This window comes from Hemicordylus capensis, chromosome 1, assembly GCF_027244095.1.
Source record: "Hemicordylus capensis ecotype Gifberg chromosome 1, rHemCap1.1.pri, whole genome shotgun sequence".
Classification (NCBI taxonomy): Eukaryota; Metazoa; Chordata; class Lepidosauria; order Squamata; family Cordylidae; genus Hemicordylus; species Hemicordylus capensis.
Genome location: NC_069657.1, coordinates 105,848,947 through 105,875,066, shown reverse-complemented (window position 1 = coordinate 105,875,066; position 26,120 = coordinate 105,848,947). Strand labels below are relative to the sequence as shown.

At 45.0% G+C, this 26,120-nt stretch overlaps 1 protein-coding gene across 2 annotated transcripts in view; it reads left to right on the top strand.

The window, feature by feature from the left end:
- The first annotated feature begins 363 nt into the window (after positions 1–363).
- SLC5A12 (solute carrier family 5 member 12) overlaps positions 364–26,120 on the top strand; it is a 46,412-nt gene continuing 20,655 nt past the window's right edge. The window contains exons 1-8 of one of the 2 annotated variants that reach the window (XM_053283566.1): positions 364–720; positions 9,310–9,375; positions 13,230–13,281; positions 14,974–15,041; positions 16,233–16,387; positions 19,439–19,579; positions 21,572–21,701; positions 25,194–25,282. In XM_053283566.1, the coding sequence (XP_053139541.1) occupies positions 364–720; positions 9,310–9,375; positions 13,230–13,281; positions 14,974–15,041; positions 16,233–16,387; positions 19,439–19,579; positions 21,572–21,701; positions 25,194–25,282 (1,058 nt within the window). Of the gene's footprint in view, positions 721–3,912; positions 4,136–9,309; positions 9,376–13,229; positions 13,282–14,973; positions 15,042–16,232; positions 16,388–19,438; positions 19,580–21,571; positions 21,702–25,193; positions 25,283–26,120 lie in introns of those variants that run through there. The other variant, XM_053283567.1, reaches the window with a different exon arrangement.

Here is a 26,120-nt window from a genome sequence, read left to right as displayed (position 1 = left end):
TGAGCCAGCATGTTAGTAATGTTTAACCTTAAATAAAAAACTTGTCAGATAAAAACGGTGTGAGCTGTTGAATCCCTTCTCTCCCAATGGGTCTTTCACAAAGACTTTGAATATTTCTTTGGCAAGGTAGATAAATAATTACAGGGAAAGTACCAGCAAGTCTCTTTAATCCTGTATCTATAATAATTCCTTTCGTTTCATTGGAATTGACTGAATCTGAAGTATCTGCTGCATCCTGGACTGTTTTCTTGCTGTAAAAATTATCTTTGCTAAATCATGGAGATGTATTTCTCACTTTGGAGAATCCGTCTCTAATCAATCAAGGAACAAACCATATCTATTAGAGGCTCAATAACAAGCACAATGGCCAGCTTCATACCTTCGGATGTTAAAAATTTTGTCATCTGGGACTATGTTGTCTTTGCAGCACTCTTTCTTATTTCTTCCGGCATTGGAGTCTTTTTTGCAATTAAAGAGAGAAAAAAGGCAAGCTCAGCGGACTTTTTAGTTGGTGGCAGGCAGATGACTTGTGGGCCCGTAGCTCTGTCTCTCACAGCTAGTTTCATGTCTGCAGTGACTGTACTGGGAACTCCAGCTGAAGTGTATCGCCATGGGGCGGCCTTCCTTCAATTCTTCATTGCATATACTTTTGTCATCATTTTTAGTTCAGAACTTTTCCTACCCGTGTTCTACAGATCTCGGATTACAAGCACTTATGAGGTAAGCTTTGTTTTCAGAAAAAGTACTTCTGTCACAAATGTGGGCACACATTGGCCAACATCCAGACACTAGTGAAGCAGTGGTGCAGCTAACTCTATGTTGGTGCTATGGGAGATGAATTGCTGTTGATGTTCTCTTCCTTCTGAAGTCCACTGTGACTTCTGAAGACAAATGCAGTCCTCAGGGACATATTTTTGGGGATCACAATTGGCTTTTGAAGGAAAGGGAAGTGCATGAAAACCATAGCACCAGCACAGCATCACTGCATGAATGCTTTGTTAGTCTGGATGTCAGCCACAGTGTTTCACCACCTGAAGGCTGAAATTACTACGCACTTGGTCACCTGAAGTTGCTGTCTAGTGACATTTAGCCACCTGAAGGCTGAAATTCTTACATACGTACATGGCAATAAGTCCCAGTAAATCAATAGGACTTTCTTCTGAATAGACAGGCATACAATTGCACCATAAGACATGTTGACAGTGCTGACTTTAACACTGTAATCCTGAGTTGCTTTGGGTGCCAAGTAAGCACATCTTCTGAAGTCCAAAGCCTAGATTAATATAGAGATAGAAAAGCATGTTAAAAATCCTTGAAGTCAATTCATAGATTAATTTTCATTATAATGAATTTTTCCCCTTGATGAAAGATGATTGGAGTTGTGACAATTCATTGTATACTTGAAAAATCTGTTGAACAAGAAGGAAGACTAAGGGTTTTTTTGGTTTTTTTAAATTGATGAATGTCTTTAAATATGTAAAATAGAAGAAGAAGTTAAGAAACCTGCTAAGAATGTGGAATAGATATCAGCTAGGTGATAAATTTGTGCACAAATGGGTCTTTTCCTCCAGTAATAGACTGAGAAGCATAATGATTCTGTGTGATCATAATCATTACTTTCCTAGCAGTAAGGTATAATTAATTGGTTCTATGTTGTCATTGTATTCTATCCAGCAATCTTTTATGTTTTGTTGTTTAGAAGTTTATCCCAGTGGGGATCCTGTAGAGAGTGTGAGAGAGTCAGCAAGGAAAAGGGAGGGAAAGGAGAAAAAGGAAATTGAGTTTTTTCTAAACAAACTCCTAGTTAAATCTACATAAGATTGCTTTGTGTTTGTGAGGGAAGCAGCTATAAAACAGTTATATGCATAAATTAAAAAAAAGATTATTAGAGATTAGTCATATGAATTTCAGCTGTTTGGTATGATGTAACTGATAAAACATATCTATATAAGATATTCTTCAATAGATCAGTATATGCTCTCTTCTTAGATAATTGGGTAAATGCATGCATCTGAGAACTGTCATAACTGGGTTGCTATCTTAGGGTCAACCTAGATATGGGATGGGAGATCTGCAACAGTGGTGTAGCCACACTTGAACCCGGGAGGACAAAAGCCCTAGTCTCTGGGGGCAGCTTGCTGCCCCCTCCTGCCCCCTTTGTGCTTGCTGCTTGACAAGCATCAGCTGCATCACTGAACTGGTGCAGAGTCGCCCCATCCCAGTGAGGACAGGTGATCCCTTTAAGGCAATGGACTCATGTTCACTCACACATGGCAATGTGCCAGTGCCATGACATCGTCAGACCACAGCTGGCACGGAGTTGGGTAGGCACTGCAGGCAAAGGCAGGGTTGGTGGTGGCAATAGCGACAGACCACTGCCTCAGATCTTGCCCCAAGGCTACCTTCAATGTCACTACAGCCCTAATCTGCAATCATGATTCCTAATCACGAACCTTAAGGGTTTTTCTTCTTTTTACTTATTGGCATCCATGGCTGCTTAGGAGAGGACAAGTGGTGCTCTACCTTTTCTCCCTTATCCTTTCTTCAATTTAACCTCCCCCCACGTCGCCTAAAGTTCCTATTAGCTGAAGAGTGGGGAGAAAGTGAGGGCCAATAACAATATCTGTCTTTTTTCCACATGGGAGGGATTTTAACTGGGAAAAGGGCAAAGAAGAAAAGGGGTTACCTTCCCCCCACCCTTCCAGAGCACCACTTCTCTTCTTCAGAGCAGCAATGCAAAACTGTTAATTCATAACAATAATGATGGGAGATTCCAACCAAGAAACTCCAATATCATGTCTAGACCAACCCTAACTTTCAGTATCATAAAAGGTTCTGCATGCATCATTTTGGACATTTTTAGTGAAAAAACTGAAAGAATTTGGATGCAACTCAGATCCATTAAATTTCACAAACTCTTTGACCTTGACATCACTGAAGTGTGGATTACACTTGGTTTTAGCCCTGTTCACACATTATTTTGACCAAACATACAATATGTGTGCAGTATATGAACATACAGAATATGCATGCACATACAGTTATTCAAAATTTATGTTGAGTGTGCATACAATTGTACACTTCCAATCTCTTTTCTGCATTTCAGGGCACTTGTACCCAAGATCACTTTTAAATGAACACATGTACAGTCATTCACACAAAAAATGTGCATATATACAGATACTTGGGGACATGCACAATATAATAGGACTATATAACTCAACTCCATCTCCCACCTAACCCCCGCTCCCCCCCAAAAAAACTTCTTTAGCTCTTCCCTACCATTTAAACTGGGTTTGAGTTTATCTATATATATAGCATCTGAGTTAAAGGAGACCGTGAAGTATATTGGCTACTAAGGAGTATGTAATGTAGAAACACAGATACACAGCTGTATGACCTTGGTTCCCTTTGTCTCTTGTCTCCACCTTTTTACCTCATTTGCTGATTTAAATTACTGCCAGAGTGTGTGCAATTAAAGTTGTGAACAATATAAGCAGGTGATCCACAGAAGTCGGAGGAACAACTTTGAGGCTGGAGTTTGACGCCAAAACGTTTGTTTTTACTATGCTTTTAACAGCATTTTTACAAGGTATTGTCATCTGTTTTTATGTAATAAATTTGAAGGTCTTAAAGGAGTAAATACATTCTAAGCTTTCCCCAATACCCCCATAGAATCCTATGGCTAAAAGAGAGGAAACTTCTTATAGCTTCTCCTGGGTCTTCTGGATAGCAGCACTGATATGAATATAAATCAATGATTCAATTGGGCAATTAGATAAGTATATGCTTTATTATCACCACATGTGCTTTATAGCATTAAGTATTTCCACATAATTACGTTACTTGCTTATAAGATAAGCCAGTAGCATTATCCTCATTATAGTAGGGGCCATTGTGTTTAGAAAAACCTCAACAACATCATTGCTCAACTGAGATTTGAAGAAGGAATGGCCTTCTTCAATTGTATCAGATCATAGCTGATACTCTTGAACTTGTAGCAAGAAGTGCTCTTGAATGAATCACATCAACAGGATGTAGGGCCAGTGAGGGCATCTGACTGGCCTGTTCATGGCTGCTGCTTTTCTCCTTCATGTCTGCAGCAGTTCTCTGCAAGGGGTGTGAACACACTGAGGTGAGTCTCAGGATCAGTGAGACCCATCAGAGGGGGTTCTGTGGGGAGAATGGGCTTAGCCCACTCTCCCTGCAGACAATTAAGGCAGCAGTCCAGGCAGCCAGATTGGCCACCCATATGACTGCCAGCTCCATCACGGAGATGGCAGGGGCTGCAGGGATTGGGGGCCATGAGGCTCCCGGTAGTTCCAGGATGCCGCACGCAAGTGCGTGGGGCATCCTAGAGAGACCCCTGAGCCTGGGAGGCTGCTTGCAGCTTCGCAGGCCGGAGGTCCCTTTGTGTGTATTGCAACACGATCAGGAAGCCCGGGTTAGTGGAGCGCTCACTCCACTAACCTGAGCTAACGGGAGAGCTACTTTGGCAGGCTAGCCGCCAGGGAGCCACTGGCCTCACTTGAGAGCCTGCTGGTTCTCATGATAAAAGGAAAGTGGGCTAAGCTCCCTTAGCCCGCTTTCCAGTGATTGTGAGGATACCCTCACTGACTTTTTGTGAAGTCAGAACCTGCAGTTTTATTTGCTGACAACAAGCCTCCTCAACCTGTGTTGAGCGGTGATTGACAGATTGAGTGGTGATGGAGAGGAGAGCTGGTCTTGTGGTAGCAAGCATGACTTGTCTCCTTAGCTAAGCAGGGTCCATCCTGGTTGCATATGAATGGGAGACTAGAAGTGTGAGAACTGCAAGATATTCCCCTCAGGGGATGGAGCTACTCTGGGAAGAGCAGAAGGTTTCAAGTTCCTTCCCTGGCCTCTCCAAGATAGGGCTGAGAGAGATTCCTGCCTGCAACCTTGGAGAAGCCACTGCCAGTCTGTGAAGACAATACTGAGCTAGATAGACCAATGGTCTGACTCAGTATATGGCAGCTTCCTATGTTCCTGCAAGGTTCTGCTTGTAGTGAATAGTGAATAGATCACCAGAAGATATGTACATAGGTGAGTGATTACAAGGAGCACAATTATGTGCCTTGTCCTTTATTCTGTGTAATGCATTTAAGATTTGGGTAATGATAATAATGGATGACAGGTGATTTCTGTGTTTTGTACTCAGCTGTCAATGGTAATGCTGTTTCTAAAGTTTTTGGGGTTTTTTTACAACTTTCTAGTACTATTGACTCAAGTAAAGTGATTGTTCATTGTCACTAGGAAGTAATTACTGAGTACACAGTGTGCACTGTGTACTGTGTGCACTGTCTCAGTGACCTTCATGTAACCAAAGATAGCAGGTAGTTTGGGGGCAATGGATTTATCTCCAAAGTTAATGAACATTTCAGTTTAATCATTTGATGCTAGAGCATGAATGTGAACCTGTTTTTAGTAGCAGGAATGACTGACTAACTCCAAACTGGAATGCAATAGAAGTCAAGCTATCTAAGAAATGAAACTAGAAAAAGATTAGAACTAACCATAAAGTTTGAAAATGCAGTGTGTCATTTGCTGAACTTTTCACCAATATTTAGTGGAAATGTTTCATGATGATGAAATAAGATATTCCAGTCTGATTCATTTTTTTTTTTTTAATTGGTAACAAAGAAGCTGGTCTCACGATCACAGAGACCTGCCTCCATAGGGTTTGTGGGGAGAGTGGGCTAAGCCCGCTCTCCCCGCAGACAAGAAGGGCAGCCACCCACATGACTGCTGGCTCCGTGATGGAGCTGGAGGGGGCTGGGAGGATCAGGGGCCGCGCGGCCCCCGGAAGCTCCAGTATGCCCTATGTGAGTATGCAGGGCATACTAGAGAGACCCCCGAGCTGGGAGGCTAATTTTAAGCCTCCCGGGTTGGGGGTCTCCTCGTGAGTAACTGTGGTGTGGAGCCACACCGTTGCTACCCATGATCCAAAAAGCCGGGTTTGCAGAGTGCTTGCTCCGCAAACCCGGTTTAAGGGGTGGGTTACTTGAGCGGGTTACGCACCCAGGAACCACCAGGCTCACAGCTGTGCCCGATGTAGGGATGTGCACGGTCCGGAGAAGTCCGGACCGGCACCGAAGGGGGGCCTTGTTTTTAGGGCGGGGAGGGCTTGCTTAGCCCTCCCGCCTCCTTGCCCCCGCCAGCACCCGTATTTAACATTATAGGGGCGCTGGAAACCAGCCGCCCCCCCCCCGCCGCCGCCGCCGCCGCCGCGAAATCACTCTTAAAAACATCCAGCCCTCCCTCCCTCCCAGCTAGCTGCCCGCCCGCCCCCCCACCCACCCAGTCGCTCACCCGGTCGGTAGATACTAAGCGAGAGGAGCTCCGGCACAGAGCTCCTCTCGCTAGGAAGGCCTCCGGGAGAATGGTGGCTTGCGCGCGCATGCGCGCGCCGCAAACCACGCCATTCTCCGGAGGCCCGGTCTACCCGCCGGGAAAGGGCCGGGTAGACCGGGCCTCCGATCGCTGGGTAGACCGGGCCTCCGGCGATCGGAGGCCTGGTCTACCCAGCGATCGGAGGCCCGGTCTACCCGGCCCTTTCCCGGCGGGTAGACCGGGCCTCCGGAGAACGGCGTGGTTTGCGGCGCGAGCATGCGCGCGCGCGCGCAAGCCACCATTCTCCCGGAGGCCTTCCTAGCGAGAGGAGCTCTGTGCCAGAGCTCCTCTCGCTTAGTATCTACCGACCGGGTGAGCGACTGGGTGGGTGGGTGGGGGGGCGGGCGGGCAGCTAGCTGGGAGGGAGGGAGGGCTGGATGTTTTTAAGAGTGATTTCGCGGCGGCAGCGGTGGCGGCGGCGGGGGGGGGGGCGGCTGGTTTCCAGCGCCCCTATAATGTTAAATACGGGCGCTGGCGGGGGCAAGGAGGCGGGAGGGCTAAGCAAGCCCTCCCCGCCCTTAAAGATATACCCCCCACCCGGACCCGAACCAGCCCAGTCCGAACCGGTCCGGCAGTTCGGCCATTCTTTGGAATGGCCGCCGGACCGGTTCGGGCACACCACTAGCCCGATGGTTCACATGGATTGCAAAAATTGGGCTAGGCTCCCTTAGCCTGATTTTTGCAGTCTTGTGTGAATAGCCTCAATATATATGGATTGTGAAATAACCAAGGGCCACAAATCAGAGCAGAGCAAATGTCTTTTATCTTTTTCTTGTCCAGTACTGCAATTCATGTGAAGCAACTTGAAGCAGCCACTGTGACCCATTAACTGTCTATCAAGACACTAAATTTAGAAGGCGGGGGGAACATGTCTTTGTATTCGGTGCACTTCAAAGGAAAGACTAGATGGTGTAATTGGATAAAGGGGGAAAGTAAGGGGAAATAGGTATGGAATGGTGAGATACAGAAGAGGCACAGCTTCAGGGAGCATCAGAGCACCAGAAATCATAACTGTTTTGAAGGCCTAAGTGAGCAATTGCCCAGGCTGAGGACCCGTTTACGACTTCCTTTTTCTGGGCTTTTAGGAGACTGGAAGTAGAGAAGTGAAAATGGCTTACATAGTTTACATGGCTTACATAGAGAAATAACAAATAAATAAATAAGATGGATCCCTTTCCCCAAAGGGCTCACAGTCTAAAAACAAACATAAGATAGGCACCAGCAACAGTCACTGGAGTACTGTGCTGGGGGTGGATAGGGCCAGTTACTAAATAAAGAGAATCACCACATTAAAAAGGTGCCTCTTTGCCTAGTTAGCGTGCATGTGCGCACGCGCGCGCGCACACACACACGTACACATACACGTACACACAATTATCAGCTCATAAATTATATGAACCAGTGCCAGCCCATGACAGTCTGCTGCTTGAAGCAAAGCAACAAATAGCACCTCTCCCTTTCCTTGCCTTTCTCCTTTCTTAGGTTAAAATCAAACCTCCAGTTCCTTCCTTATTTCAAATCGCTCCCCCTTCCTAACAGAAAAGGAAGGAAGGGATTAAGGGAAAGCCACATGATACCATTTTGCATTCATTCCTCTGCTAGCCACCCACATGGTGTCTAGTGCCTGTTAACACTGTGTGTGCATAAGAACTGGCACACAAACTGCCACCTGAAGCAGTTGCTTGACCCTGTTTCAAGGGAGGGCCAGCCCTGATCTGAATAATCACAACAGAGGGTGGGATGTAAATGGATGACAGGTGATTTCTGTGTTTTGTACTCAGCTGTCAATCATGAGAACCAGCGGGCTCGCAGGTGAGCCTGGTGGTTCCCTGGTGGCTAGCCTGCCAAAGTAGCCCTCCCCTTAGCCCAGGTGAGCGGAGCGAGCACCCCACTAACCTGGGCTTCCTGATCTTGTATTGCCGCAGTGCTCCTCCGCTCCACGGCAACACATAAGGAGACTCCCAGCTGGGAAGGGCATCCTGGAATAGGGGTGTGCATGGTCTGGAATTCCTGCAGTCCGGCACGGGGGGGAGTTTCTCTTTAAGGGGTGGTGGTAGTACTTACCCCCTCCCGCCGCTCTTCCCCCTCCGGTGCTGGCGGTTTTCAAAACGTTATTGGGGTGGCAGGGTTCCTCCCTGCCGCCCCTGCCCCCGTCGTTGTCCTTGCTAGCTTAAAAGTAGGCAGAGCTGGTGGCGCACATGAGCCCTTTGCGGCACGCACGCTCGTCTCCGCTGCTGGTGCGCGCGTGCAGCGTGATGTATGCGGCACGCGCGCCAGCGGCAAAGATGAGAGCGCGCGCTGCAAAGGGCGCATGCGCGCCACCAGCTCTGCCTACTTTTAAGCTAGCAAGGACAATGACGGGGGCAGGGGCGGCAGGGAGGAACTCTGCCACCCCAAGAGCGTTTTGAAAACCGCCAGCGCCAGAGGGGGAAGAGCAGCGGCGGGGGGGGGGAGTACTACCACCACCCCTTAAAGAGAAACTCCCCCCGCCCTTCCGAACCAAACCATGGGAATTCCAGACCGGTCCGGAGGCCTTGTCAATGGCCTCCGGACCAAACCATGCACACCACTATCCTGGAACTTCTCAGGGCCACATAGCCCCCGATCCCCGCAGCTCCCGCAGGCTCTGTGATGGAGCTGGCAGTTGTGTGGGCAGCCAATCTGGCCGCCTGGGCTGCTGCCTTGATCATCTGCTGGGAGAGCAGAACCCCACAGAACCCCCTCCGGCGGGTCTCACGTATTGTGAGACTCACCTCATTGTCTACTCTCTGTATGTAGTGGGGAAGAAGCACAATGAGAGCAGTTTCACATTCATTACTGAACCTCCTTGGTGAGTAAGATGTGATCAGAATGATGTGGCAGATGTTTTTCATTTATTCTTTTCATCTTTTTTTCTAGTATTTGGAGTTAAGGTTTACCAAGCCTGTTCGTATTGCTGCAACGCTGATTTACATAGTACAAACGGTAAGATGTTTTATATTCAGATGAGTGACAAAAACCCTGATTTTGGCGAGCTTTGGGTGTGAAAGGAGTTTTGGGTGTGCATGGAGCTTCTGTGCAAAGATTTTCCCCATTCTCTACTAGTCCAGTTGGCATGTGTGACAGAAAAAGCTTGTGTGCACATGGAGTGTTTCCCAGTTCAGATAGTTTTAAAAGCCCCAAACTATACACAATTACAGTGTTGAAAGTGGGTCTGGAAGCAGCTGGATTGTTTAGAAATAACCCCGCAGTCAGCCTGATTTTTAAGGTGATGGGGGCCCTTTGTCAGTCTCTCAAAAGAATAAAGAGCATTCTTTCCCCTTTTGACTTCCTAGGCTATTTCTAATACCAGTGTTAAACTCTGAGGTCATTCACACAATCAAAAACTGTGTTCTACCTGGGCTTGGGAGCTGTGTGTGTTCCCAGTTTTCGGTTGTGTGGAAGTGAGGTAAGAAGAAAACCTGGGTAGAAGTGATTGTGTGGAAGCAACGTAGGGACCTCCAAACCGATTCGAAAGTCCAGTGGTTCAGCCAGTTCAAAGGTGTGGGGGGGATAGCTTTAAGAACTGTGGAGGGTGTTCTTACCCCTCCTGTCATATTTTCCCCACCAGCACTGTGCTTTAAAATGGTCCCACAGGGCGGCAGCGCACCTCTTTGCCACACCGGTGTGTGGCGGACCAGAAGTACCCAGAAATGCCCCGGTACTTCCGGTCGGCCACACACCAGGGTGGCAAAGAAGTATGCTGATGCCCCGCAGGATCATTGTAAAGCACAGAGAGGGTGGAGGAAACATGCCCGGGGGAGAGGTAAGAGCACCCTCCCTGGTCCTTAAAGCTATCCCCCTTACCTTTGAACCAGCAGTTGTCGGTTCCATGCACATCCCTACACACTCCCCTCACATAAGAAAACCAGAAGCTCCTGCTCATTTAGGACTCTGGGCCATTATCTAGAAATGAAACCTTTTGATTTCCCTTTCATTGAATTCTAAATACATGTGCTTAGGATTAGGAGTGCATCAACAGAATTTTCTGGGTCCAGGTATTTCTCCTCCCCGTCCAACCACACATGCAAACACAAAGAGAGGCTATTCACACACATGTACAAACAGGGCTAAGGGAGCCCAGCCTGGTTTTGCATATGCATGTGTACCACTGGGATTGGACCGATCCCAGCAACACCATGGTGGCAAACCTGCCTATGAAGCCTCCCTTTAAAACAAGGTTAAGGGAGCGAACACTCCCTTAACCTCATTTTTATAATCATCTTTCAACCATGGCTGCCAACTGCAGCTGCTAGCAGACCTGGGGTGGGGAGGGGACTCGCACACTCGTGTGGTGCATTATTGGAACTTCAGGGGGTGGGGCAATGCAGGGCAATGCGTCCCGGCATCCCAACCCCTGCAGCTGGCAATGCTCATCTGGGTAAATAATCTGCCTGCCCAGGGAAAGTGGAATAATCATCTGCAGGAAGGTAAGCTCTTCAGGACCTCCTCCCCGCAAACCCTGTAGCACTTTCTCACTGCTCGTGAGAAAGGGCTCATGAGAACCTGAAAGTCATCCTGATCCTATGCTGGTTTACTCAGGAGTAAATTCTATTAATTCCAGTGGGATTGCTGCCATGTCTGAATGCATAGGATTGCAGCTTTTCCTCTTATGCTACTGCTGCTAGGCCCCCCCACTGGCTCTGCGGTCCGGTACAGCAGGTTCTCCTCTGACCACCCCTCCCCCACAGTGGCCCTGCTTAGAATTGTGGCTTCCTCTACTTATTTTATTTTCACTTAGTTTAATTAGTTAAGACAGCTACTTTTCATACAGTCAGGGCTTATCTGAGGTTTTTAAAATTTCTATATGCATGCTTACATACAATGAAGTCCAAACTCCTCCTTTACTGTAAGGTTGTCATAGACTCCTGCATATAGCAAGCAGATTTCATTTTTGAAATTTGGGTTTCTGAGCGATCTGCACACATTTCAAAGTGACCTGCTTTGAATCTGAGGGATCTGCAAAAATTTCTGCAAAAATTTCTGCAAAAATTTCAAACCCTTGAAATCCATACATTTCTTTGGAAATCATTATCAACACACTCTTCTAGTTAGCATTTATATAGCACTTCATGTGTGTTACCTTTAGCTCTACCTCAGGAGCAAAGGAGTTGTCCCTGCCCTGCAACAGCTCCAAATGGCAATGCCTGAATATGTTAAGAACATAAGAACAGCCCTGTGCTGGATCAGGCCCAAGGCCTATCTAGTCCAGCACCCTGTTCCCCACAGTGGCCCACCAGATGCCTCTGGGAAGTCCATGGACAAGAGATGAAGGCATGTCCACTCTCCTGCTGTTGCTCCCCTGCCTCTGATATCCAGAGACTGAAGTTCCTCAGCCTTTGAAGTTGTTGTAGGAACCATCAGCCTTCTTACTAGGGCTGTAGCCAAGTTTGATTGGAAGGGGCTGCTTTCACTCATCTCTGAAGGCAGATATTGCTTCATACATTTGTGTACCAGAGGTACAGCAGACTAATGGTTCAATTCTTTTAAGATTTATTCTGAACTTCAGCTTGCCTTAGCACAGCAACTGACATTATTTGCACATCATATGCTATTAAGAGAGCATCCTTCCTTCTTATTAGGATTGCTTGGCAACTTTTGATGCTGTTCCCCATCATTGCAATAATGGCCGCTTTCTGGAGAGAATCCAGGAGCAATCTTCACAAATCATCTGGGTCTCAAATTGCCGACATAGAATGGGGACTCTGTTGTTGCCTAGTGAATAACCTGGTGCTTATGCCTATGAAGGGTACTGTTTGTTTTCCCAAAGGTTTCCACTCTCTAAATAAAGTAGCAGCATCAGCAATAGGTTGGCACTTATGCTAGACGTTGCTCACATAAGAACTTAAGAACAACCCTACTGAATCAGGCTCAAGGCCTATCTAGTCCAGCATCCTGTTTCACACAGTAGCCCACAGATGGCTCAGAGAAGCCCACAGGCAAGAGGTGAAGGCATGCCCTCTTTCTTGTTGTTGCTTCCCTGCAACTGGTATTTAGAGGCATCTTGTCTCTGAGGCTGGAAGCTGAGGCATTCACCTTGCAAATGTAAATGATTCTGTGGAAATTCTTTGAGAAAATTACTCAAAGTAGTCACATTAAAAGTAAAAGGACAAATCAGGCATTGCCTACCTATCCTTTTTATTTGGGATTACTTTGAGTAATATTCTTCATCATGTCAGCCAGAATTCTTAAATAAAAATTAGACTGCTGTACAATTTTGGACAATGGCTCAAATGCTTCCCAAGGTTTAAGGATGTATTTGCATGGAGAGAGTTGAATTACCCATTATGCTAATTACATTACAGATTAGAACATTCTCCAAATTAGAACTCTGACTAATTATTATGGAGGTTCCCAGATCCTTGCCAATCCTTTAAAATGTTGTGCTGTTCGGAATACAGTAGCTGTTTCTTGTTATAAGAACAGTGGCCATTTTCCCAGTTGGAAGAAAGTTTAGATTACTGGTAGTCTGGCCAACACAAGAAACAAAATACAGTCACACAGAAAATTTGAGGAGCATGATGAGGTGAGATGATAAGCCAGAATGAGGAAAGCTCATAAGAATGGATTTGTGTGCATGCATGAATATGTGTTCCCATTTGTGCTGGAGCTTGCCTCTGTCTGTGAATGCTGCCAGAATAGAAAGTGTAATTTGTGATGCAACCTATGATCCTTTTGTGGCCCCTATGTCATTTTTTATGTTGCTGTTTTGGTCTTTTCTGTGGACACTTCTCTAGTTCACATTTATTTTGCTGAGATGTCAGGTTTCTTCTTTTAATGTTCTTTCTGCACCTTCACAGATTCTTTACACTGGAGTAGTAGTCTATGCTCCGGCTTTGGCTCTCAACCAAGGTGAGTTTCCAGGCCAATGCATACAGTTTTGCCAATTATCCTGGTCACAACACAAGAAGTAGAGGAGAAATGTGAAAAATAATACTTTGAAAAAGGATTTGGTGTTCTCCTGTTGCCTGGCAGCCCTCCGTCTTTCCCTCTTTGCAGGATTGTGTTATTAGCTCAGTTTTCATTTTGCTAAAAAGTAACTGGAGAAGATGTGTGCCGAACAGTTACTCAAGGTTTTGGCACAGTGCTCAGTTTGGAGTAAGATCCAAGACCATGTTGTCTACTTCAGCACTTTTTGTCATTCCAAGCTTGTGTTCCAATGTCATATGTAAAGTGAGCAGGACACTCTTGATCCAGTGTCCCCACAATGTGCACACCAGTGCAGTCTGATACCACATTGTTGTGGCCAGACTGGCCTATTTGCCATATTAAAAACCAACGCCATATTTAAAAACCAACTTTTATTATAGAGAGAAGCTATTCACATGACCAGGAGAAATTGGGCTAAGGGAGCCTAGCCTGATTTCTCCTGGTCACCTGCTACCACGGGAGCCGCACAGCTCCCAGCAGCAAACCACCCAAAGTACCCCTCCCCTTAAATGAGGTTAGTGGAGCTAGTGCTCTGCTAACCCTGTTTGGTTGCTCGTGTGCTGCTGCGGTGTGGTTCTGTGGCATGGCAACATACAAGGAGACCCCCACCGGGAGGCTGCAAACAGCATCTCAGGCTCAGGGGTCTCTTCAGTATGCCCCCCGCACTTGTGTGGGGCATCCTGGGACTCCCGGGGGCTGCGAGGCCCACGATCCCCACAGCCCCTGACGGCTCTGCCATGTGGGTGGCTGATCTGGCTGCCCAGCTATGAGCGTGTCATGTGAAGTGCCTCAGTGTATAAATAATTCTTGTTAGGACTGATGTGAAAATGTTCATAGAAGAATTTGGGGGCTTGAATTTTGTGTATTCAGTGCAATATAGAGGGTTAGAATGGGATAATTTCAGGGGGGATGAGAAACTCTGCAATAGCTTCAGGGATAGCTTATTACTGGTGTTGGCCACTGTCCTTGTTCCTTTTTTCTTTTTTAAAATGGCAGCTGTAGAGCCTAGTGGGCATGCCATGATTTTTCTGCCATAATGCTCCAGGCAGTAATCTATGTCATAATGCAGAATAATCCCTCGGGGTGTGTGTGTGTGTGTGTTGCCTGGAACAGTTTTAACAATATCTCTTTTATCACTGCCAAAAAGATAGGGGGGAAAGGGTGGAGGGACACCTGGCACCACCAACTAATGGTAATAGCTGAATAGCTTTTCAGCACCTGCATACGTTTAGATTGAGATACAGCATGGATGAAGGGGAGGTCCCTGCTGATCAAAGGGGGGGGGACCCCTCAATAATCTCACTGGACATGCCTAAATAGCTTTTTGGGTCTTGTCTAATGTACTAATTTCAGTATGCCATGAACATTTATTGTGCATATTGTTCCCCATGCTTTCTTCAAAAGCAATTAATCATAATTTGCAGGGAACTGGGGGTGGGGGCAAGCCATCAGTAAAAAGGAAACTGCACCTGCTAGGCAAAATTTATGTTAAGCAATAATAGAAGCAGGTAAGTAAAATTAGTGGGTGTCCTTACCCTACTAAAACAATCTATATTAGACATTGTGGTGCCTCTAGATGAACTACATCTAATTTGATTTCTTCTGGCTTTTCAGTGACTGGCTTTGATCTTTGGGGCTCAGTATTTGCAACAGGAATTGTTTGTAGCTTCTACTGTACTCTGGTATGTAAAGGCAAACTATGATAATAAATGCCTCTGCTAGAAACTGCGTATGACAAGAATATTCCAGTTGTTAACTTTTATGGTAGTGAAGAAAGGATTCAGATACAGTTCGTATGAAATAAAAGAGAACTTTATATTCTCATGCCATAATTCTTTTCAAAATATTCATCAAAAAGCTTAAAAAGGCAAGGCTGAAGTTCGACCGTTTAAATAAGCGATAAAGGTATGAAGATGTATTGAAAGTTGCATTAAGAGATAACCTGCTATTTTGAATTACAGTACATGCATTTTCCAGTAATCTAAAACACAACAAGGACATTGAAATATTAATCCCTCTATTCATTCTGCTCCAGCTAATCATTCATAACTAGACATAGACAAGAATATTCTGATCTTTAAAAAATGTGATTTTGTTCATAAACTTTGTGATATAATAAAACAGAATTCATCAGCCACTTGTGGAGTAATTATCTTACCCTTTTACAGAAAGCAAGCACCAGAAGTCTAAATGCTTTCTGTCCCTCTCAATGGTGGCTGGACACTATTGTTTCTTCTTCATTTTCTTCTTCTGAATGCTGGGGATTAACATCATTTCCAGAAAGCCACCTGCTGTGCTGAAGAAAAAGACCTGAATGAGAATTTCAGAGAAAGTTTGAAAGTTCAGTAGAAATTCTTCAGAAGCGCCTCCTCTTATATTCTTCTCCCGAGAAATTTCCAAGAACATTCGGTGGGCATGTTATCCCCAAGTCTATAAACAATACATAGCGACATCTGGGTCATTGCAAAAGTCTGGTTGTGCAGTGCTGGCAGGCAGTGAAACTGCCAGTGGAGTGTGGCAGAGCAGGATGCATCAGTTCATTCATTTCCTCCCCCATCTCACAGTAGCAGATTGGCAGAAGAATAGTTGGGTACTGGCATGAAAAATATAAAAAGGAGTGGAAGAGAGGAGCTTTTTGTGGACATTTTTGTTGCCCTGAAACTTCTGCTTTGCAAGGAGAATCAAGCCTCTCAAAAATTCATCACAGGACTAATGTATCATTTCCTGTCTTTTCTCTGTCTGCATGCACATGATCAGTGTCCAACATAGTAAGATCCTCCTATGTTTTAATCTCCAAGTGGTCTTCTTGAGGCTTCTAGTATAACTGCTCAAGATGAAGGCAAATGCTTAAATCCAGCTTTTCTTTGTCTTAGGGAGGATTAAAAGCTGTTGTCTGGACAGATGCCTTTCAACTGATTGTCATGGTGACTGGATTTTTAACAGTTTTGATTCAAGGAACTCTTCAAAATGGGGGACCTGCAAACATCTGGGAGAATGCCAACAATGGATCTCGCCTTAGCATATTTGAGTAAGCAGTACAACTTCTTATGCTCAAAACAATAGCAATAGCCTTGGTTGTTGCTTTGATAGCCCATTTTATTTCAGGGATATTCTATTACTAAACTGTGTGTCTCATATGATGGGCAAGGCACCAAAATACACCAAGACAGATAGCAGGAATGGATCCCTGGTCACTGGAAGTGTGCCTTGGAGGCCTGCAGAAAACCTTTTTTAAAAAATTGCTTTGAGAAAATTGTTGGAGCGGAGGAATTTCCAGCATGAACAGTAAAAGTTGAGCCCATTAAAAAGTAGCTTGAGGCAGCTGTTTAAAATCCAAAAGCAAGTACAGGTGGACCTTGTTATCCATGGACTCCATATCTGTGAATTCACATATCCGCTGTCAGGAAAAAGACTCCTGGCCTTGGCCCATGCAGGGGGAAAAACATGCCAACCTTGCATATCCACAGAATGGAGGTGACCAGAAATGACCACAGAGGTCCTTTCTAGCCACCATTTTCTTCGACAGAGCCACAAAATAATTAGGAAAAAACCATGCAAATTTTCTGCCAATTTGGAGGCAACTCAGGGGGAGCAGCAGAGCATGGTAAAAAGCTCCTCCCCACGAAATTCATCCAATTTCCAGACATTTCCAGACAGCCGGGAACCTAACCCTCATGATCCCATAGGATCCCATAACTTGATAGTCACAGTTTCCATATCCATGGCTGCAGCTCAGAATGGAACCCTTGTGATTATTGAGGTTCTCCTGTAAGCTTTATTGGGAAGATGCATTGGACGGGTCTCATGATCAGTGAGACCCGTTTTTTACTGGTGAGCAGGGAGAGCGGGCTAAGCCCGCTCTCCTCGCTCACGAGTGGGCAGGGAGCCCTGGGCAGCCGGATCGGCCGCCCACATGATGCCCGGCTCTGTGACAGAGCTGGCGGGGGTGAGGGGAGTGGGGGCCGCATGGCCCCTGCAAGTCCCAGTATGCCCTGCGCAAGCGCGCAGGGCATACTGGGGAGACCCCCGGAGCCGGGAGGCAGCTTTTCGCCTCCCGGCCGGGGGTCTACTTGTGAGTAGGCATGGCGCAAAGCCACGCTGCAGCTACTCATGAGCCTAAAAAGCAGGTTTGCTGGAGCGCTCGCTCCACAAACCTGCTTTTTAGCAGGGGTTCTCGAGCGGGTTACCCACTCAAGAACCACCGGGCTCGACTGTGAGCCTGGTGGTTCTTACGACCAACAAAAATCGGGCTAGGCTCTCCTAGCCCGATTTTTGTTGGTCATGAGAATCGCCCCATTCTTGGATAGAAAGAAAGCCTGTATGTCTGAGCTTGGCCCTGAGAATATCAATCTATCAATCAGAGAAAGCCAGATGAAAGAGAGAGGACCGGGCGGGGGGAGCCCTTTCTCATTGCCACTACTCCTAGTGCTCCTAGTGGCCATTCAAATAAAAAGTTCCAAGAGTTGATGCTCCTGGAGTTCTATCTCCAACAAAAATAAGTTTAAAAAGGAAAAATGTATCTGGCCTAAAATGCCAAGGGTTTGATGAGGGACAGTGGAATTCTTGCTTCGCTCACATTCTGTTCAGTATCAGTCTATGTTGGGGGAGGGGGAGGAACAAGACATTGACTTTTCTCAGCCTATCATCTTGCATTTTGCTTAACCTGGCTTTGGGCCAGTTCGGGCAACACTTTGTCCACCCAGCCCACCACATGTGAAAAGGATGTCTGAGGAAGCAAGGCTAGTCTTATGCTTTTATAGTTTTTGTTATTGCAATTTGCACAGCTCCGCCCTATGTAAGTTTACCGAGAAGTAACTCTCTCTGAGTTCAGTGGGAGCTCAATTGAACTTTCTTTCAATTAAGAATGCTTAGCATTGGAATCTTAATGTAATAATTAATTTATCTAAATATGATTCCTGTAAATTTGTTCTATGGATGATACCATATGGAGATGTTCCCTTGGGCAATTAGGCTGGGCATCCTTGCCAGCTCATTTGGCAAGGATTTTTGTTCCCTTCCATTCTGGGTTAGCAACTTGCTATATTTGCCATGTTGGTCAAATTATATAGAGCTATGGCTTGTCTTAAACCCAGGCACTCAGGTCTGCCTCTATTACACTTGGCAATGCTAAAGATTATCTTCACTTTTCTTGTCCTGAACATCTCCCCCCTCTCCACATGCACACACCATGAGAGAGAGGTGGGGAGTGAATTAAAATATGCCTCTGCCTCAATCAGCTCAGCTCAGCTAACTGTTCCCCCTTTCTGTCTCCTCATGAATATTCTATAGAATACTCTTGGCTGGATCTTACTGGGCACATACGAATTTGACATTACCATACAAGCTAATACGAGCAATTCTCTTTATTTGTAGAAATTAAGAACATACTTACTTTGACTAAGCAATGAAAGGAACATTTACAGAGCACTGACTATTGAAAGAGACTTTTCTCAAAGAAATTGAGTTCATCTGGGCTTCGCTATTTGTTAGCAAACTCTCCCTTTGCAAAGCCAGGGAGGCAAAAAGACGCAATTTCAGTCTTGTGGTTTAATGTATGCTTTTCAACTTCTGTTCCCCCTAACTTAGCCATTTCCCCATGAATTCATTTTTTAAAACTCACACACTTCTTCAACAGGTGATTCTGAGCTTTAAAATGCCTGTTCTACCATGAACAGTGCAAAGGGAAAGCTTTGAGAAATTACATAAGGTCGGCGGGTGGGGATTGGGTGAAATAACATATAGAATATTGGTTTACCTCTGTACCCAAGATACACAGGCACTCACATGCCTGCATAATGAAGAATGGTATTTAAATTATATGAAAAATAAAATGGCTTATTCATATTTCGATTTTTCTAAAATCCAGGTAGAGTTGTATTTGTGGATTTGTATGGTAGATCTATCTGCATTATTAGGCTGCAATCCTGCATATAATGAGGCTTCGTTAATCCCATTGAGGTAAATGGGATTTAAGCAGCTGAACAACTGTATATATGAATATAGCCTAAGCAAGTTTTAAGATTTCCGTTTTGAAGTTCGGAGATGAACTAATTGTCTCTGTTGTATATCATTTGTGTAGCTTTGATGTTGATCCTCTGAGACGACACACATTTTGGACAATTTCAATAGGAGGAACATTTACCTGGTTAGGAATGTATGGTGTTAACCAGTCTACAATGCAAAGATGCATTTCCTGCAAATCAGAGAAGCATGCCAAGCTGTAAGTAGTCATTCTATATTGGAACTTAGGCCATTAAGAATATCTGTTTAATTTACCATATTCTTGTTTGTGCAGTAGCAATAATTCAGAGGTTAAACATCCATACAAATATGCATCAGAGTATTCAAGTGCTGAGTAATAGCCATAAAGGTGAGAATTTTGATAAGCTTAAAATCAAATGCAACAGACAGAAACATCTTCTTTCAGTTAAGCTCAAAAACAAGACAAGAGTTGTGATTCTGGAATAATTTTTCTTGTACCACATTCCTATTAATAACATTACTCCAAATGATATAAACAGCCTTCATACAGCCTTCTTCTGTATGATACCCTGCACACTGAGGTCATCTGGAGAGGTCCGTCTCCAATTACCACCGGTATGTCTGGTGGCAACACGGAACCGGGCCTTCTCTGTAGCTGCTCCTGGCCTATGGAAAGCACTCCTTGCAGATATCTGCAGTTTATGCTTACTGTTGGCTTTTAAGAAAACACTGAAAACATATTTGTTTGGCCTGGCCTTCTAAGGTTTTTAAATTGGTATATAAATTGGTTTTAAATAGTTCTGAATTGTTTCAAAATTTATTTATTTATTTATTTATTTATTTATTTATTTATTTATTATTTCTTTAACATATTTTTATACTGCCCAAAACGCAAGTTCTCTCGGTGGTTTACAAGACATTAAAAACAACCAATAAAAAGATTAAAACATTTCAACAATTAAAATTGTAGGAAGTTAAAACTATTAAAACACAATTAAAACAGTATCTAATTAAAAGCCTAGGTGAACAAATGCATCTTGACTGCCCTTTTAAAAGTTGTAAGAGATGGGGAGGCTCTTATTTCAGCAGGAAGTGTGTTCCAAAGCCTCGGGGCAGCAATGGAGAAGGACCAACCCTGAGTAGCCACTAGACGAGCCGGTGGCAACTGCAGACAAACGTCTCCAGATGATCTCAGTGGGCAGTGTGGTTCATAGCAAAGAAGACATTCTGTTAAATGCCCAGGGCCCAAGCTGTTTAGGGCTTTATATAGGTTATAACCAAAACCTTGTACTTTGCCCGGAAACTTATCGGCAGACAGTGTAGATCTTTTAAGATAGGTGTGATATGGTCTCTCTGAGATGACCCAGAGACCAACCTGGCTGCCGCGTTCTGGACTAACTGCAGTTTCCGGACCATGTACAAAGGCAGCCCCACATAGAGCGCATTGCAGTAGTCAAATCTGGAGGTGACCAGCAGATATACTACTGTTCTGAGGTCATTCATGTTTTTATATTGTTTTAAGTAGTGTGTTTTAGATGGTGTTTGTTTTATGTCTTTTAAAACTTCTTGTGCACAGCCCAGAGCCTTTGGATGGGGTGGTCTATAAATGATGATGATGATAAATTTGGTAGGATTTGGTTAAGTGCTGCTTGAAACGTCATTGCCTGAAATGACAGGGGAGAGCTCGATCAGGCTCTTCAGAGCCAAATCCAGTCACTAACATCTGGTAGACTGTGTGTAAATAGCATAATAACAATAACTAAGAACTAAAGACTGCAGAGATAGTACATTTTTAATAGCTGCCCATTACAATTCATAGACTAGGATAGCCGTACTCAAAATATGTTTTATCTTTCTGTGGCAAGTAAATTAGCCATAGGATTCCAGTTTTTACACAGATGTTTCTTGGCTCTTGCAGCAGATGAATATTGTGATTAACAGACTTGCATTTCAAACAAGGGCACACACTAGAGAGCTCTGATTGGTCTATGGCTCCATGATATATGTAGAAAGATGATGGAGCTGTGCATTTGCAACTGCTGGTCACATGTGTTTCTATGAACACTAGTTTGACACTATGTACCTGCAGTCAATAGTGCTGCAGAAAGAAGTATGGGGAAAAGTTGCTGATAACTTTTAAAGTATAAACTAAAACACTGGTGGCATACAAGAATGACTACAGTAATGGATTACTCCTAAGCAGCACACTTTCTTTTCTTTTTCTTTTTAGTGCACTGTATCTTAATTTAGTGGGACTGTGGATCATCCTGGTATGTGCAGTCTTTTCTGGTTTGGTGATGTATACCCATTTTAGGAGCTGCGATCCATGGACGGCTGGTTTTATTTCAGCACCTGATCAGGTACTGAAAGCAGACATGTAAACAGAAAGCCAACTTATTGTGTGAATGATCATTGCAGCATTGATACATTGGTGGGCAGCTTTATGATGTGCAGATGCAGAATTCATGGCTTCATGCATGTTATTGAACATGCCCACAGAGATCTGAGGTTGTGCATTGATATACCAATGCTGGATGCTAAGTGGGCAGAAGTTGAAAGGCAAGAAAGGCACAGTGGATGAAGGAGCCATCTTATTCCCTAATTCTTTGTGGACAAAACTTATATTCAGGCCGACTTAGACTTAGACTGCACAATTACTGCAGTGTGATGTGGAGGAGTCCAGCAACTCCTCTTACGTAGTTCGGCTGGGTTAGTTTCGGTTTGTGACTCCTGAAGATGTGGACCAGTGCCACCTGTTCTCTTGACCCTTGTCCAACATGGCTTATACTATCAAGCAGTGCGGGGTGTGGGGGTTATTGTAGAAGGCCTGGTGGAAATCATAAATGCTTCTCTGAGGGAGGGCAGGATGCCCCCTTGTCTTAAGGAGGCAATTATTATAACTCTTCTGAAGAAGCCTGTGTTGGATCCTTCAAAGTTAAGCAACTATAGGCGTGTCTCCAACCTTCTGTGGCTGAGCAAGGTAATTGAGAGAGTAGTGGCCTCCCAGCTCCAGGAAGTGCTGGAGGAAACTGATTGTCTAGACCCATTTCAAACTGGCTTTTGGGTGGGCTATGGGGTGGAGATTGCCTGTTGGATGATCTCCAATTAGGAATTGACAGAGGGAGTGTGAATCTGTTGGTCCTTTTGGACATCTCAGTGGCTTTCGACACTATAGTTTCCTTCTGGAACGTCTGAGGGGGTTGGGGGTGGTAGGCACTGCTTTGCAGTGGTTCCACTCCTACCTCTTGGGCAGATTCTAGATGATGTTCCTTGGAGACTGTTGATCTTCAAAATCTGAATTTTTACATGGTGTCCCTCAGGACTCTATACGTTCTCCAATGCTTTTTAACATCTATGTGAAATAGCTGGGAGAGATCATAAGGAGATATGGTGCAGGGTGCTATCAGTATGCTGATGACACCCAAATCTATTTCTCCATATCAACATCATTGGGAGAAGGCATAGCCTCCCTAAATGCCTGCCTGGAGGCAATGCTGGGCTTGATGAGGGATAACAAACTGAGACTGAATCCAGATAAAACAGAGGTACTTATTATGCAGGCTTGGAACTCAGGAGATGATTTTGATCTGCTGGTCCTAGATAGGGTCACACTTCCCCAGAAGGAACAGGTGTGCAGTCTGGGGGTGCTTCTGATGTCCCTCTCCCTGGTGTCCCAGGTTGAAGTGGTACCCAGAATTGCATTCTATCAGCTTTGGCTGATATTCCAGCTGTGTCCATTTCTTGAGATAAACAACCTCAAAACAGTGGTACATATGTTGGTAATCTCCACACTTGACTACTTCAGTGTGCTTTATGTGAGGCTGTCTTTGTTCATAGTCCGGAAACTGCAGTTGGTCCAGAATGCGATGGCCAGGTTGGTCATCTTGAAGAGACCATATTACTCCTATAGTAAAAGAGCTACACTGGCTACTAATACGTTTCCGGGAAAATACAAGGTGCTAGTTATAATGGATCAAGTCCTAAACAGCTTTCCTCAGGGTATTTAAGAGAATGTCTTTGCCACGAGGCCCACTGCCCATTGAGATTCATCTGCAGTTGCCACTAGCTCAGTGATTCTCAAACTTGGGTCCTCAGGTGTTATTGGACTTCAACTCCCATAATCCCCAACCAAAGGCCACTGAGGCTGGGGATTATGGGAGTTGAAGTCCAATAACACCTGAGGACCCAAGTTTGAGAATCCCTGCACTAGCTCATCTGGTGGCCTTCTCTGTTGCTGCCCTGAGACTCAGGAATGTGCTCCCTGCTGAGAGCCTTCCCTTCTCTGACAGCCTTTTAAAAGTCTCTACAGACTTATTTTTTTCACCCAAGCTTTTTAACTTGACGGTGGTTTTAAATTGTTTTTAGGTTCTCATTTTTAATCTGTTTTATGTTGTTGTAAGCTGCCCAGAGATTGAAGTTTGGGGCAGTCTACAAATTTGAAAAACAAACAAACAAACAAACAAACAATTCCCATTGGTCATAGCTAACCTAGTAAACTTAAGATCCACCAGATCGATAGCTAATATCTAGAGCAGTCTTTTGTTAGTGGAAAAGGAAGATGCTCCAGTGCAAGGAAGAGCTTTCCTACTACTGCTTCAGCTGCCTAGCCTCAGGAGTGCAAGTGTGCGGAGTGGATTTTGATGATTCGCTCTGGCTCAGGGAGTGCCCCCATGATATCACATGCAAAAGGGGCATGACCTCAAGCTCTGGAGAGCCTGCATGAGCTTTCCCCTTCTTCTACCCTCCAGCATTGGAGAGAAAGGGTTATAGAAGCTGTCAGGCAGCAAGCGCTGCCTGAAAAAGACAGGGGAGAGCTGGCTCAGGTCTCTCCAGATCCTGGGCATGGGTGGGAGGAGTTCTCTCGGAGCTCTTCTGGAGCCTGAGCCATGCCCCATGTGCAAGATGTCACATGCATGGACATTGCTAGAGGGGCCGCCAGGTGGAGCTGGACCCAGGCCACCATTTGGCTGTCTGCGCACCTAGCTGGAACACAACTAGGAAAGCTCTCCCTTGCACTGGCGCACCTTTTCCCACTACCAGAAAGAAGCTCTGGATGATCTCTAAAGCCATTGATCTCTAAAGTCAGTGATCTCTGAAGCCATTTCCAGACATTCCTCCACATGTTGAATATGTAGAGTGGGGAGGGTGACTGTACCCACTGGCTCCTCCCCTGGCCTCCATATGCTCAGCAGAAGGTCTAGCAGGGGCTTCTATGCTCATATAGGTCTATGCATCCAGTCAGGCTTTCCATACAAATGGGAACTTTAATTGCACTGGGTTCCAAATCATATGAGGACATGTGGGCATATCTGTATGCATTAGAAACCCTTTTCAGACCTTCAGCAGAATATGCAGAGGCTGGAGGCAGGGCCAGTAGGTGTGATCTTGCTCCCCTCTCCACCCATTCAGCAAACACGTGGAAGGAACATATGCAGAAACTGGTGAGGACCAGCTCCAGAGACCAAACGTCCACCCAGGCCCCTGAAGCAGAACCACCATTCTTCCTGAATATAAGAAGCAGGTCAGGAACAGCATAAGAACATGTTCAGTATGTAAACCCTATCAGTGTGCAAGGCCCAAGGAGGGGGTCTTGCCTAAGGCCCCCAAATCCTGGAGCCAGCATTTATTCTGATACCTACACATAGTCCTCCTGCCCACAAAAGTGCCCTCATTCACTTCAGTGCGAGGACCAGAATCAGCTTTGCATTCCATCATGCAGAGCTCTTGCCCTGAAATTAAGGCAGCCTTCCACTCCCAGATGTACAGCAGCCTAAAGTGTACATCAAAGTGCCTACCATGAACCAATGGTGTGAGGCAGCTATCCTTATCTTTCATTCTTTTCCCCCTCACAGCTAATGCCGTATTTTGTTATGATCATCTTTTCTTCAGCCCCTGGACTTCCAGGATTATTTGTTGCATGTGCATTCAGTGGAACACTCAGGTCTGTGCATCATTGGGTTGTTTCTAGTCATGTATTGATGAAAATGAAGAGACAAGTCCCACTGTGCTGTAAACAGGTTTATTTGAGCCCAACGTATGTCGGCCAAAGCCTTCTTCAGGGGCAAAATATTAGCCAATGTAATCCTGCTATAAAAACACTTCTTCAAAACAGGTAACAATATCTTAGAGTAACCAAAGTTAATAAAGCACATTTGCTGATATCTTCATTACATTGGCTAATATTTTGCCCCTGAAGAAAGCTTCGGCTGACACACATTGGGCTCCAATAAACCTGTTTACAGCACCGTGGGACTTTTGTCTCTTCATTTCCATCTGTATTTGGTACGTCGCATTTTTCTTCATCCGTCTAGTCATGTATTAGTATATGAGTATAGTATATGTATCTAGTATATGTATTGCTGATATGCTGCTTTCAGTGGAGGCAAACCAAACAGAATATCACAGGGGAACTGCATGCTGATGGAAGCATTGCTTTGGAAATGTTGCATCACTCCTCTCCATCTTGACCCTGCAATGAAATGCTGCAGTGCTCTGTTTTTTCTGTATCCCATCTAGCACAAAGTCTGTAGTGTACTCTTGTAGACATAAGCTCCTTCCCTGTCTAAAGCTCTGGGAAAACCATATCATTACCTATGGAAGTAAAATATCAGGCAAATATTAATTTTCATGTTAGGCTTCTAGGCCCAGAAAACTTGGATGGACACAAAAGGGTTAGGCAGACAAAGCTAATTGTCCCCACACCCCAGTCCCAAGGAGCACACAGACACAATAAACTTGGGTAAAGGGGCCAAATTTATCAATGTGGTACAATCAGCAAA